The 14,097-nt window shown below is 45.3% G+C and overlaps 1 protein-coding gene across 2 annotated transcripts in view; it reads left to right on the top strand.

Annotated features, from left to right (window-relative positions):
• Positions 1-14,097, top strand: part of PLCB4 (phospholipase C beta 4) — a 182,383-nt gene that overhangs the window by 101,868 nt on the left and 66,418 nt on the right. For both annotated transcript variants that reach the window (XM_041474004.1, XM_041474005.1), the window contains 5 exons: positions 225-305; positions 607-666; positions 1,957-2,100; positions 11,463-11,542; positions 12,095-12,148. In XM_041474004.1, coding sequence (XP_041329938.1) covers positions 225-305; positions 607-666; positions 1,957-2,100; positions 11,463-11,542; positions 12,095-12,148 — 419 coding nt within the window. The remainder of the gene's footprint in view (positions 1-224; positions 306-606; positions 667-1,956; positions 2,101-11,462; positions 11,543-12,094; positions 12,149-14,097) is intronic.

The raw sequence follows: 14,097 nt of genomic DNA, 5'->3' as shown, positions 1-14,097 counted from the left end.
TTATTTATGTGCATTCCAGTGTCTCAAGTGTCCACAATAAGACAAATCATTAAAAGTGATCTCTTTTTTAAAAGCCTGCCTCCCTTGTTTCTGTTTTTTTGGGAGCAGCAAATTCTGCAGGAGGGTCTTTGGGAAGAAACAGAACAATCCTTTATTTTCAAATGATAAATAATTGATATTTGTCAAACTGACTAAAATACTGGTCTGTATTTTCTTTTCTATAGGAATCTTTTGTCTTTGAGAGCAACTGTCTCTTCCAAGTGGATGAATTTGGTTTTTTTCTGAGCTGGAAAAGTGAAGGAAAGGTATATTGCAATTATGTCAGGAATGTGTATTATATGTTATTGCACTTTATGTATATTCTGTTTTTTAAAAATCTAGAAGACTGTGTTAGTTTATTTACTAAATTAGTCTTCATCCTATTCTTTTTAGAATTGACAGAAGTGAAGCATGTAAGAGGGAATCAGCTGATATTAAAGGGAAATATGCTGCTTAGTGCTTATTAAGAGATTTTGCCAATAAAGCTCACTGTGTATTTTTGCTGAAATTCCCAGTGGAACCATGTCTCAGCAGACCTTTGAACTTGTCTCCTTTTTGTCCTTTCAGGAGGGACAGGTATTAGAATGCTCCCTGATCAACAGTGTTCGTTTTGGAGCTGTACCAAAGGTACTCTGTACTCACTTTATACTGTCATTTAAACAAGCAATATTTAAACTGAAGGTGAAATGCAGGATGGCATTCATTTCTTTTAATAATACCAGTAACCCAGCTTTTATTTTGCAATCATAGCTTCAAATCTGAAGTTTTGCAGTGATTTGTTGTGATTGCAGTGGGCAGGTTCAGTCATCTGGCCTTTCTGATGTACTGCAGGGTTCAGGATGCTCTGAAAGCTGGACAGACACTAAGAGCACATATCAGATTTTAATCATCCTGTAACAGTTTGTGATACTTGTTTAGGGATCTGAAAAAACATGTTTCATTTTCCATTCATTTTGTTTCGAACAGACACTAAGAGCACATATCAGGAGATTTTAATCATCCTGTAACAGTTTATTGTGATACTTGTTTAGGGATCTGAAAAAACATGTTTCATTTTCCATTCATTTTGTTTCGATCTGTTTGAATTTCTTTTATCTTCTCTCTCCATTGGCATAAACTGTAGAAAGATTTATTTGCATCCCTCTTTATGCATTTAGGTGGTCAGAGAGGGCAGCTGGTCACAGTCTGCCTCTCTAAAGAGTTTCAGCAGAAAAGTACTAGCTAGGAGTTCTGGAGAACCCCAAGCCTTTGGAAATATGCTCAGTAGTGTTCAGAAGGAATATGCAGGGTTTTCTGCACTGAGCTGTGGCTCTCCTGCCAGCAGGTTCAGTTCAGGAGGTTTCTTGTGAGCCCTGCATTTCCACTTTCACATGCAAAGTGGTTTTGTGTTGGTAACTCCCTCTTAGAAATGCTCTTGGGAGACTGCAGACTGAGATCTGTGCCCCACAGAAGGGGCAAGAGATGTGGTGATGCAGACAGCCCAGGCTCACAGCCACACCAGTGTGCTTCAGCCTTCAGCTCTGCCTTGGAAAAACGTGCCCATGGAACCCCAGCAGCAGGGACAGCAGCTCGTGTGACACATCACTGAGGAACACCAGGGAGCCACAGAGATCGTGACTTCAGCAGCTATGGCCTTAACTAGATTGGAGTCATTAGCTTAGAGATTAGTACTGATCCTCTGGCTCACTCCTTGCAGTGATGAATTTTTCTTCTTCGTGATGAAAATATGAGTTCTCACAATCATGTTCCTAACTGTTAGAATGTGTTGTTTTTTCAGGTTTGCACACAATGTTTCTGAGTGAAAGCACTCATTTAAGAGGACTGGCAAAGGTTTAAAGGTGTAAATGCATTTTTACCATGGTGCCTTGCATAACAGAAGGGTTGCAAATGTAATGAGTTCTTTATTCTGTTTCACAGGATCCCAAAATACTAACTGCACTCGAGGCTGTTGGAAAATCAGAAAACGAGTTGGAAGGACGGATAGTGTGTGTTTGCAGTGGCACAGATCTGGTGAACATCAGCTTCACTTTCATGGTAGCAGAAACCACAGAAATAGCCAAGGTATTTCACAGTTAAACAGTGTGGGAGTTGAAAGCAGGGCTCATCAGCAGTGCTCAGTGGTTTTTCCTAAGCCTGCCTGCGTGGCTGACTGAAGTAGCTGGGTTAGTGTGTGCTGCCCCACTCTTCCAGAGGACAGCAAACATCCCTGTGGAGCATGTCAGTGGTTGTGCCAGCCTGTGCATGCACAGTGGGTTATCAGAATTAACCACTGAGACCCTTGTGAATAGCACAGGGCATTCCCTGAGCTGTCAGTGCCCCTGGCTGGGGCTGGCTCAGCAGACTGAGATGGTGGTGCTGTGGGTCTGTGGCAGGGATGCTGGAGGGAGGTGCAATTGCTGCCATTCTCCTGGTGGGTGGAGCTCAGCCCTTCAAAATTCTGTTCTGGTAACCCAATTGTGTTGTGTGGTTCATATTATTTAAAAAAACAAAAGCAGGAAAGGAAACTCTGTGCAGTTACGGAGATCCCAGTGTAGCCAGGCTCTTTCTGCTTCCCGTGGACGTGGAGCAGCCCTAAGGAAACAATGGAGCTTTTTGACACGTCATCCTTCCTGAGAGCTGGACACTGCAGCTCTCAGGCAAGCCCTGCCTCCACTGTCCTGGTGCCCAGCTGTAAACTGCCCTGAGAAACCTGCTCAGAGTGCTGACAGAACCCTGCTAGCTGGGATCCAGCCACTCACGGGGGCTTAAAATACACACTCTTTGCTTTTCTTCTCTGGCTGTATGTGTTATGGGTGCTTAGGACTATAATCTGTTCTGCCTGTGAGATAAATATTAAATAGTGATCAGTATCACACACCTGGTAAATCCCCTCTTTTAAAACTGTTTGCTGAATGCAACATCACTAAATCCCTTGCCAGACCTGGTTTATTTGTCATTGCTTCAGATCCATACCTTTGGAAGCACTGGCAATGCTGAGTAAACTCCTTTGTAGGAGAAACACTGGTATAACTTACATGGGTACACTAAATTGATTTTGCTGTGTGTATTTTCAGCAGGCTTTAAGGGAAATAACGTGTCAGAGTTATGTTTTGAAAGCATTTGAAAAAAGAAGCAAAGCAAAGGAGGTGTTGGCAGCATTCACTTTCATACTCTGATTTCTTCTGAAAGCAGCTGCAGCTAAGTTTCTCAGGCACCTTAGAGCTCAATAACCTGTATTAGACTAATTGGTTTGTGAGAATGTTGGCCCTTTACAGAGGCTGTCACAAGAGATGAGCTAATTATGCTGTGGAGAAGATCTGGTGCTCATTAACAGCCAGGCCTTACAGAAGTGGTGTGTCATGCTGCAGTGGGCAGGCTCTGAGCAGCCCGTGCAAGTCAGAGTCCTGCATCGGGAGCCTTTCCACCAAAATACACACCCTCAGCTGTCAGCAGTGATGATCCACCTCATCTGATATGATATGTTGGAGGCACGAGGGAGAGCAGAGAGCAGATCAAGCCAAAGAAATCAATGCAGAGCTTTCTAAGTTGCCTTTGCTGGGGAATTTGGCCTGTACTGTGTTGACCTTTGTTATATGGTAAATACATTAACTTGCTACTGTACTTCTGTGCTAAAATGGAATTTTCTAGGAGTTGTCTGCACATACAAATGCTCCTGCTTGATTCTTCCTGTTGTGCTCAGGAGAGAACATCTTTCCTGTGGGACACAGTAAATCCCCTCCAGAAGAAGCAAGCCTTTGCATGGCATTAAGTAGCTGTGCAGCTGCTAACTGCAGCTTAAAATAGGCCTCAAATTAATCCAGGCTCAAAGCCCCTCCTTTGAAATGACAGAGGCAAGAGTTTGGAGGGGAAGGGGCAATGACTGAAGCTTAAGCTGCCCAGATATGTGTGAGGGTTGTAAATGTGTGTAAGAAACATGTGGTGTCTGCTGTCCCCCACTGCTGTGAGGAGCAGAGCCTAGGTCTGCCCCTGCTTGGGATACTTTAGAATGGGGGAACTGAGTGGCAGATCCAAGCACAAAAGCTCAGAACCTTTCTGCCCAGAGAGGCTTCTGCAGGTGATAATTTGCAGCTGGAAAAGAAGCAGTTGTTACTCCCTGAAGGCTGGGTTAGAATGGGACTGGCTAACCGTGCCGAAGGAAATTGGTGGAAATTCCTGGCACCTTCAGCCTGTCTGTGCAAGCAGCAGGTTCTGCCAGGTCCCTGGCACAGGGTGGCAGAGGAGGACAGTCCCTGGGGCACTGAGGGTCCCTGGGCAGTGCTGGACCTCCCTCGGGGCCCATCCCAGGCTGGCTGTTGTCACCTGTCCTCACCTGTGCCCCTGGTGCTCAGCAGGGCTGCCCAAGGCATTGCTGGGCTCCAAGTGTAGCTACTCCAGCAACAAGAGTGTGTTTGTTATCTCTCCACTTGTCTCCAAGCTCCAGCTCTGGTATTTACATTTTACCTACTTAAATTTTATTGGTGTTTTCAGCTGAGAAATTGGTTTTCATTTCCACTCTTAAAACGGCCACAAAATTGGGTGTACTCTGTCTCTGATTGCAAGCAGCTGTCATGGTCCACTCCTAAAACAGCTCCACTGTGGTACTGGAGAGTGACTGTAAAAGGTGGAATTTAAAACCTGATGTTTGGAATCCTGATTAAATCAGGTCATATAAATTATCCTGAGCTAAAATTAACACACACATACACACACGTATATTAGTGATGAGAGCATATGTGTGTATTTTTCTTTTTTGCTTCCCAGATGGACTTTCTGTGCCCCAGTAACTGGATAATGTGTTTTCCTCAGTCTAGGCCAGTTGAAAAGGCCAGTGAGAATTTGGGGGTGAATTTCCTTGGGGCACAGGTGATCTAGTGCTGGTGTCAGGCCTCAGCCCTTGGCACATGGGCTGCCTATCCAACCCTGGCGTTGGTCCAGTAAAGCTCTTGTGCTTCAGCCACCCAAAATCTGGACTTCTTGTCTTCTTTGCTCACCCACTCTGGCAATGCACGAAGGAGTCAGCTTTAAAGGTTAACCTAAGTCAGCTTCTTTAACATTTCTTAATATTACTGCATATCAGGGGTGGATTTGCCCTGGTGGTTGTTCTTTCCCAGCTCCAGCTGTTTCCTTGGAAAGGACCATCTCTCCACCTCAGAGATTTTGCCCTTCTGCTTGAAAGTACTGTTCCCCGTGCCCTGGGGGCAGAGGAGTTCAGTGAACACTCCTAACTCAATTCAGGGAAGAGCCTTCATGTTAAAATCATGGTTAGAGGCAAAGCTCCCACCCGTGTGGGACAATGTGGCTTTGGGAAGTGCTGATGCATTCCTCTGGCAGTGTGTCCAGGATGGGAACAGCCATGGGGGAGACAGGGTGGGAAGGAGGGTGGAGCAACCTTTTACACTGGTTTTACACCTTTTGTTGGATTTGATAGAAGATACTGTATTCTACCTGTGTGTCACTGAGACAGTGATTCACACTTTGGTGGCCTAACCTGTGAGGCACCAGAATGAACAGAATGGACTAAAATGCTTCATTACTCACACACTGACAAACAACATGGAGGTAAATGCAGGCTTTATCACACAGCTAACAATATTCATGGCATGGAAGCCAATGCAGTTCAAAACATTTCATTTTGACATTCCTAAACTCAGCTTCTCAGTTGGGATGGGAATTTTTTTTTTCAGTTTAAAATGGTTCTGAAAATACAAAGCACTTCAGGTTGATTGCTTTTGTCGGTGTTTCCACTAATCAAACTCCTTGATTTACAAAGAAAATCTGTTGCACAGAATCATAGAACAGTTTGGGTGGGAAGGGACATTAAAAACTGTCCAGTTCCAGCTGCCCTGCCATGGGCAGGAACACCTTCCACGAGACCAGGTTGCCCATCCAGCCCAGCCCAATTGACCTTGATTGTTTTTTCCCCCTTAAACATTTGCCCAAATCATATTGTTTAGAGGGCAAATGGCTCATCAGTGGAAGATTCCCATGGGAATATTCCACAAATACATTACAGAAAAGTTCTTTTTTTCCCAAAGCTTTGTTTGTTTTCATGTTTCAAAGCAAAGCTTTTCAAGGAACCTGCAAACCACTCTTGAGCAGATCTCTAGAAGCCTCCAGCTGTTCTCTGTGTCCCACTGTGGAAGTATGTGGCTTATGTCCCATAGCCCATGTGATAAACATTCCTAACTCATGACTGCCTCAAATATATGGCCACAGCTTACCTTACATATTCTGTATGTTATTCTATGTTCTCTAGAGAAATCTCCATATCCCAGCCTGCAGTTAACTGTTGGTGCTTTGCATGTGCTTTTCTCCCTTTCCATGTACATTCTTGGCTGTGCCACTGTGGAATGATCAGTAAATTGGCAGATTTAGCCCTGGTTCTCCACAGCCAGGAGGCTGATTTCACCCTGAAAGCTCCGCTGTGTTTCTCGGAGTTTGCACACACGAGCAGCCACAGTGGCTCTTCCAGCTCCTTTCAGAACAGACCCCTCCCGGGCTGGAAAGCCTCTCCAGGGTAGGAAGCTCGGTTGGAGTGGCAGCAGTCTGGGCACATTGGGCAGCTCCAGTAGGGAGCCTGTGAGCCTCAGCTTTCCTGCTGGAATAGCTGAAGGTCAGAAGGATCCCTTTTATCTCTGTGGAAGTCCTGGCAGTGTTTTCACACTGCTGAAATCAGTGCTGCGCTGGGGCAGGGCAGGGGGAGGTTTGCCGCTGTCACTCCTCAGCTCTCCTTGCTCTGGCTGCCTGGGTGATTTTCCTGGAGCAGAGAGGAGCTGTGAGATGTTTGCACTGAGGGAGTGGGGACATCTGCTGGCTGAGGACAAGTCCAGGGATTCCTGCCAGCCCACCTGTGTCCTGGGCAGAGGAGGGAAACAATTCTCTGCGGGCTTCCTGAGCCTTCAGCCCATGGAGCCCTTGGCAGGCAGTCCCAGACCCTGAACCCCAAAATCAGAGGGCAGTGCCTCCCTGGCTTTCCTGATGCCTGCATTAAGTGGAGTGCAACTGCAGTGCAAAAGGGAAGGTGAAATCTCGAGAGGTCTGGCAATACTGACCCCATCGGTCAATAAGCCATGCGTGGCCTTGTCTGGGATTTCATGAGCTGTAGGCTGTGGTGCTTTTAAACCTTTCATAATTTTTGTCCTTTTTAACCCTGCCTAAATGAAAGGTTGATGGCTAAAGTAGAGCTGAAAGGCCAAACTTATTTGTGCACCCTGCCGGTTGTGGCCGTGTTTCATCGGCGAACCTCAGCTAGCACAGGGTCACTAAGTGCCTCAGAAGCATTTCAGTCTGACAGCTCAGGCTAAGGAAGTGCTTCTTTGATTGATTTTTCTTGCTCCTTCTCCTTCTAGAGATGTTTGACAGTGTTTGATCTTGTCAGAGAAAAACAGCACAGTGCTTGTTCCAGCCTGCAGTGTAGATCTTGGCCATTTGTGTCAGCCTAAGGGGGTCTGAGCTTAAGGTGCACTGGTGTTTGGTTTTGTTTCTTTTCATGGCTCTTCATTTTCTAGGATTAGATACCAGGGTCCAGATCCCTCTGTGAATCTGGAATAATATTTGTGTATAGGGAGCCATGCAGCAGTTTCCTCAACAGATTAAAGGTACCGAACCATATTTTGAAAATTGGAAAATATTCAACACTAGCATCAGTAAGAATCCAATGTACCCTGATTTCTATCAAAGACATTTTTTTTCTAAGACCAAGGTGCCTCCTATATACCTCATTTCAGAATTCCACTTTTTATAGGATTTTCATCCTTTGCACAGGTAGTGACTTAAAAACGCTGAGGATGAAAGAAGAGAACTGAGGATCTTTATCCCTGTTACTTAGGCAGATGTACAGGTCTTTCAGCTTCATCTCTAAATTAAGGGATGCTCTCATAGAATACAAGCAAGGCTGCTGCTGTATTTATCTGTGTGTTAGCTGAGAAAACCCTGAGCCCTTCTTTCATCCCTCCTGCAAGGTCATCAGGCAAGTGTACATTAAATCTGGGAATGGTTTGTTGTCAGAAAAGCAATATACTGCCTGCTTGATATTGAATTTTGTGAGTATCTGTGCACTGGATCAGTGCTTTAAAAGCAAGTATGAAGGCAGTGTTAATTGGAGACTGCTCCAGCTCAGAGGGACAAAAAGTCTGACAGTGTTGAACGTGTTGCTGAATTTGTTTTTCTTTGTATTCCTGGCTAATGTGGGGCCAGCTGATGGCTGTGGGCAGTGTCTGATGTGCACTGCAGGAGCTGCTGTGGCCCAAAGCCAGGGGCAGGCAGCCAGGTGCTGCTCTCTCAGGGGGAGCAGATGGGCAGGTGGCTCTGGAGCTGCCACCTCCTGCCCAGGGCCCATCACACCAACGTGAAGCTGTTTGGAGCTGGACAGAGGCTCTTTGGGTCCCTCTGCTTGCTGCCTTCAGCAGTGTGATGCTCTTGTGGCTCATCAGTGTTTGCCTGCAGTTTGTGCTATTTTGCTCCGAGGGAGTGCAATTCCTGACTTGGCATCTCTGTCAGGGAAGGGCATTAACACTGAAAAAAGGTTAGGGAGACCTCTAAAGTGGGAACCATCATGACAACTCCTGCAAAAAATCACTTGGGAAGTGCTTAGTGAATTGATTTCTCTCTTCACTTGCTTTTTTCTAGCAGTGTTCCTTTTGGCAGCTCTTCTGGAGGAGCAGAAGTAACTCCAGAGCTGAGTGCTGGCCAGCCTTGCTTTTAAATGTTAGTTTTTGTTGTATCTGGTGTAGTTTTAATCCATCGCCTTCAAATCAGAATGGATCTGTAGTGTTAGCTCCAAATGAAATGCTGATATGGTCAGCACTGCACCAGTGGTGGTTTTTTGGCAGAAAAAAAATGGCAAAAAGCCTGCAGCTTATTCCCAACGTGCATTTGGTGTAATTTAATTTCTGCAAGGGTTTTTTTTTTGCAGTGAATAGGCCACTGAGTGGTTGGGTCAGTGTTGGAAGGCTGAGGAGTTTTGAAGGGCTGCAGACCAATGCAGATCATACAAGGACAAATGTTTGTGTAGTGTTAGTGCAGCAGGAATGTTACATTTAATTGGTTTAAACAACAACAAAAACAAACACCTAATCAAACTAGCCAGTAACACCCCAAACCCAAAATAAACCAAATCCAAACAAACCACAAACCCCAAAGGTAGGCACTTGACGAGAGTTGAATTTCAACAGTTCTAGGAAGTTGAAATCAGTGTAAGATTTGTTCAGGCATTTACCCTGGAATTTTCACAAGCACCATTCCTTTCTCATCTGAGGTGAGGGAACATTTGTAGGAAAACATCAGTGTTTCCTAAACCTGTCAGTGGTTTCTAGTTATATCAGTTCTAATAAATAATATTATCTTGCCCCACGAGCCTTGCTTTCTTCATCTTCCTAGGCAGTCCCTTCAGCCTATGGCTACAAAATCATCTTACTCAGGCAGCTGGGAGAAGGGAGATGGGAGGGCAGACTCTTACTGAGGGCTGTTCTCAAGCCCAAAACCACACCTAAGAAACCCCCAAATGCTACCTTTTTTCATAAGTGGTAGTTCTGTTTTTCAATGATGCTCAGACACACACTTGATCTCTTTAAATGAATATTTTATGCAGTACTTACTTAAAAGGTAACTTCAAAAAGAACACTTAAGTATTAACACATATCTTAATAAGTGACTGCTTTTCCTAAAGCAAAGCAGATTTAACATTTCACGAGTACAGGGGTCTCCTTAAGTGTGTTGCTTATCTGTTGAATTGACACCTCAGACCTTGGTTTAACCCCAGGGATTTGCTGCCTGCAGTTTACAATATGCCATTTCCCAAAGAGGCTAGTGTTCCTCCAGTATAAATCATGATTTTTTTCATCTGTCTTGCAGATGTACAGCACTCATTCATGAAAAGAAAAATACACTCATCTGCATCTATTTATGAGTGTCATATTCTGGATGCTGCCCAAGTCAGCTCAAGCTGCATGCACAGCATTTGGCCAGAGGCAAAAAGCTCCTTTATTCCCAAGGTTAATGTTTAGCAGTGGACCAAATCCCATCTCAATTCCACCAGGGTAAATTATCAGTTGAGTAATCCTAGTGTTACAATGGCATAATTGAGATGGAACTTGGCTTGTAGCACTGCCATTTTTTCCTCCTGCCATGGCTTTTTCCTGCCAGGGTTCTTGCTGAAATCACTGGGGCTTCACGTCAGGGCCGAAGCCTTAAGCTGCTTCTCTGCAGCTCTGCAAGGCTGGGGTGCAGGCTACAGCAGAAAAACAGATCCCTAAAAGAGGAATTACAGAAGGAAGTGCTGTAATGCTGCTGTTGGCTGGAAGTCATCCCAGGGATTATTTGGAATGTTGTGCATTTTAAGGATGAAAACATGCAGGGCTTGAATATGTAACAGGGTGTTAGAGCAGTTGTTGTGCCTCCTCTAGGTTATTGATGTTTTATTTCATTCCTTTTCTAAACTGGACCAGTGAAGTACGTCCTCACACATTGATTGGTGGTGCTCAGCAAGAGCTGCTATTGCCCCTGCCCCCAAAAGGGAGGCAGTGTTCACACAGGATGGAAATGGAGGCTCACGTAAATAAATATCAGCTCAGAAGAGCTGCTATTGCCCCTGCCCCCAAAAGGGAGGCAGTGTTCACACAGGATGGAAATGGAGGCTCACGTAAATAAATATCAGCTCAGAAGAGCTGCTATTGCCCCCAAAAGGGAGGCCAGATTTCATACAGGATGGAAATGGAGGCTCACATAAATAAATATCAGCTCAGAAGAGCTGCTATTGCCCCCAAAAGGGAGGCCAGATTTCATACAGGATGGAAATGGAGGCTCACATAAATAAATATCAGCTCAGAAGAGCTGCTATTGCCCCCAAAAGGGAGGCCAGATTTCATACAGGATGGAAATGGAGGCTCACATAAATAAATATCAGCTCAGAAGAGCTGCTATTGCCCCCAAAAGGGAGGCCAGATTTCATACAGGATGGAAATGGAGGCTCACATAAATAAATATCAGCTCAGAAGAGCTGCTCCTGCCCCCAAAAGGGAGGCCAGTGTTCACACAGGATAGAAATGGAGGCTCACATAAATAAATATCAGCTCAGAAGAGCTGCTCCTGCCCCCAAAAGGGAGGCCAGTGTTCACACAGGGCATAAACGGAGGCCTTGCTCTATCAGTCAGTGATGACTTGCCTTGGCTGGCAGCACACGGATGGGTTGGCACTGCTGATCCCACGTTTGGGAGAACGGGCAGCACAGTGCCTGTGTCGGGTGCAGGACGAGCAGCGATGGGTGAAATGGGTGAGATGGGGCTGGCTTTGCTGTGGTGTGGGCTGTGACCTGGGCACGTCTCTCCTCAGCACAGGTAGCTAACATTACCCGTGGCTTCAAGGAGGACTCCCCCAAGCCAAAGCTGCCTGCTTCTTCCCTCTGGAGTTTTGCTGATTTGGTGTTTTGGTGTTCTTGTGTTTTCCAGCAATGGGTAGAAGGGCTTGGATCCATCATACATAACTTCAGAGCTAACAATGTCAGCCCAATGACGTGTCTCAAGAAGCAGTAAGTTACTTTCTTTCCTCCCCTTTCTCCTTTATTTTTCTATCCTTGTGTTTTCCTTGTTGGAATTGAAAAAAAGAAAAAAATGGTTGCTTTATGTAGTTTGACATTTACAAAACAATGTCAAAAAGAAAATGGTGTTAAATGAGTTAAGAGTTTGTCTTTTTTGAGACCAAAGATGTCTCAAGGCTATATCTGGCACCTGCCCAGGAGAAATTGCAGGAGAATCTATAACTGTTCATTTGATTTATTGCACTGTATATTTTAATTATTGGCTGGTTTGTTTTTTCTTTGATGCATATGCAAGCAAAACCCCGTGAGTCTTTCTCATCTTCACACTGGTGTTAATTGCTGTACTGATTTTTTTGGGCTGCTTTTTGCCTTTACAGTTAAAGAACTGCCCTGCCTCAAGCACTAAAAGGTTACAGAAAAATGTTTTTATTGCAGAACAATTATTTGTACTCATTTAGCAGACATGGCAACAAGTTAAACATAAGCATCTAGACCCCAATTTTAATAAACAGTATTTTAAAAATATTTCATTCCTAATTTCAGCTGGATGAAGCTGGCCTTTCTAACAAACACAAATGGGAAAATTCCAGTTCGGAGGTAAGCACATTGGGGAGCTCCAGGTTTTTCCACTTCCTAGTTCTATAATTTTAATAAAATTCTGTGGCTTAATAATGGAATATAATATTAAAGTTATTACTAATACATATGTAAGAGTAAGTACAGAACTAGATATTCTTACCTGCCCTCCTTGGTAAGCTAGGCAGGACTTTTTATCAGCCTAGTAATTTATATTTTTTTTTTGCAGTCCATTATAAAGATTTGAGTTCTTCTAATAGTTTTCAAAGTCACTTAGAGCTAAGAACATCAGATTTCTCAGCCTGACATTCCTCGAACTCTGGGATGGGTTTTTCAGTTGTAAAATTTGATAAAGTACTTTAAAAAAAGAACCATAAAAGCTTGCAGGCCAGTTAAGTAGAGGACAAAAAGGTGCTTTTAAACTGCAGTTCCTTGTAAAAGAGACTTATATGTGTCTGCCAAAAATGCTCCTGCTTTTATAGGAACCCCCAGGATAATATTTGGGTTTGTCCACATGGTAAATGAACTATTGGGTGACTTGTTGGGCACAGCAAGGCCAGAACAGCCTCTTTCCTTCTGCTCAGCTGTTAACTATTGCAGGTGGCTGCTTTTCAGTCCTCTGCCTCGGCAATGGTGCTCCACCTCCTGCTCTGGGACTCCCCCTCCTGCCCCTACACTGAGCTGCTTTTCTCTTCACAAAGCACATGCTAACCCGATTTTTGGGACGTGCTGCTTTTCCATAGAGAGGAACTCACAGAAGGGAGCAAGGGGGAGGACTTTGTAAGATAAGCCCCACACAACTCTTTGTTTTCCAAGGGAGGAAAAGAGGACTTTGCATCTGTAGGATCTGCAAAAAGACAAAGGGCCTGCCCTACTGCTCTCCAGGCTGCTTTAGCTTCATGACCCAGGCTGACAGCGTTGCAGCTGCTTCAGGGTGTTCCCCTTCCATTCTCACCTGGCCAGTCCCTGCTCCTTGCTCAGCCTCAGCTGCCCTGGGGCACCTCCTTGCAGGAGTCCCACCAGGAGTGCCATCAGCTGGAGGGGAGCGAGGAGGGACAGTGCCACAGGGACAAATCCATCTCCAGGACTTTACAGCTTTATGCCTGTGCTTGAACACAGAGCCCTACTCCGCAGCATGAATTTAGGGTGTGCTACCTTGTCTGAAACTGTTTCTGCCTTTAAATATTTTACATCACATTTGGTGAGGCGTAAATTCTCTCTGTTGGGCTGCAGCATACTGATTTGTGTATGCAGGCTGGCTGTTGCTTAAAAATCCAGTTCACTGGGTCCAGTGTTTTAAATCTTTAAATTTGAATTTGCACTATTTACAGGCTAACATAGATCAGTCCCTAGCAGTTTAATTTATTGTAAAAGAAGGTTGCTTATAAATTTGTGAGGGATCTGCTATTCCACGGAGCTGAATCTCCTTTGCATCTGGGTACTCCGAGGAATGTGCTGTCTTGGTCTGGGTGAAATGTGGCACATTTTTGGGGCTCACAGGGAAGTGGGGTGTGACCCACTCAGAGGATGGGGAGAGGTGTCAGTGAGAAGAGGAGTAGGAATGGAGGAGAGGAAAAGCCAATGTGCTCTGCAGAGCTGCTCTGGAGAAGAGGGGGAGCCAGGGCGCCGGGGAGGCCATGGGGCTGCCTGGGCCAGCAGGAGCTGCTGTCCTGGGTGGGACACAGGCACCCAGGGCTCACTGCCTCCCCCTCTGCCATGGCCCTTGCTGCAGGGCAGGAGCAGATGCACGAGGCAGGGACTGTGGCTGGAAGGCAAGCCAGGGAGCCCTGGGCAGTGTGAGCTGAGTGCCTCCGCCTTGCAGGGGCCACCAAAGCTTCACATTTGCTCCCCAAGCTTCCCTCCAGTGCCTCTTGCACGGGTTTACACCACTGGTGCTTCCCCTCCAGCTGACCTTTCCCTTTAACCTGTTTGAATGCACTCTTATTTGTTCAGCCCTGCTTCCTGCTGCT

This window comes from Pyrgilauda ruficollis, unplaced genomic scaffold (assembly GCF_017590135.1).
Source record: "Pyrgilauda ruficollis isolate IOZ18807 unplaced genomic scaffold, ASM1759013v1 scaffold31, whole genome shotgun sequence".
Lineage (NCBI taxonomy): Eukaryota > Metazoa > Chordata > Aves > Passeriformes > Passeridae > Pyrgilauda > Pyrgilauda ruficollis.
This window is presented reverse-complemented; position numbering and strand designations above follow the sequence as displayed.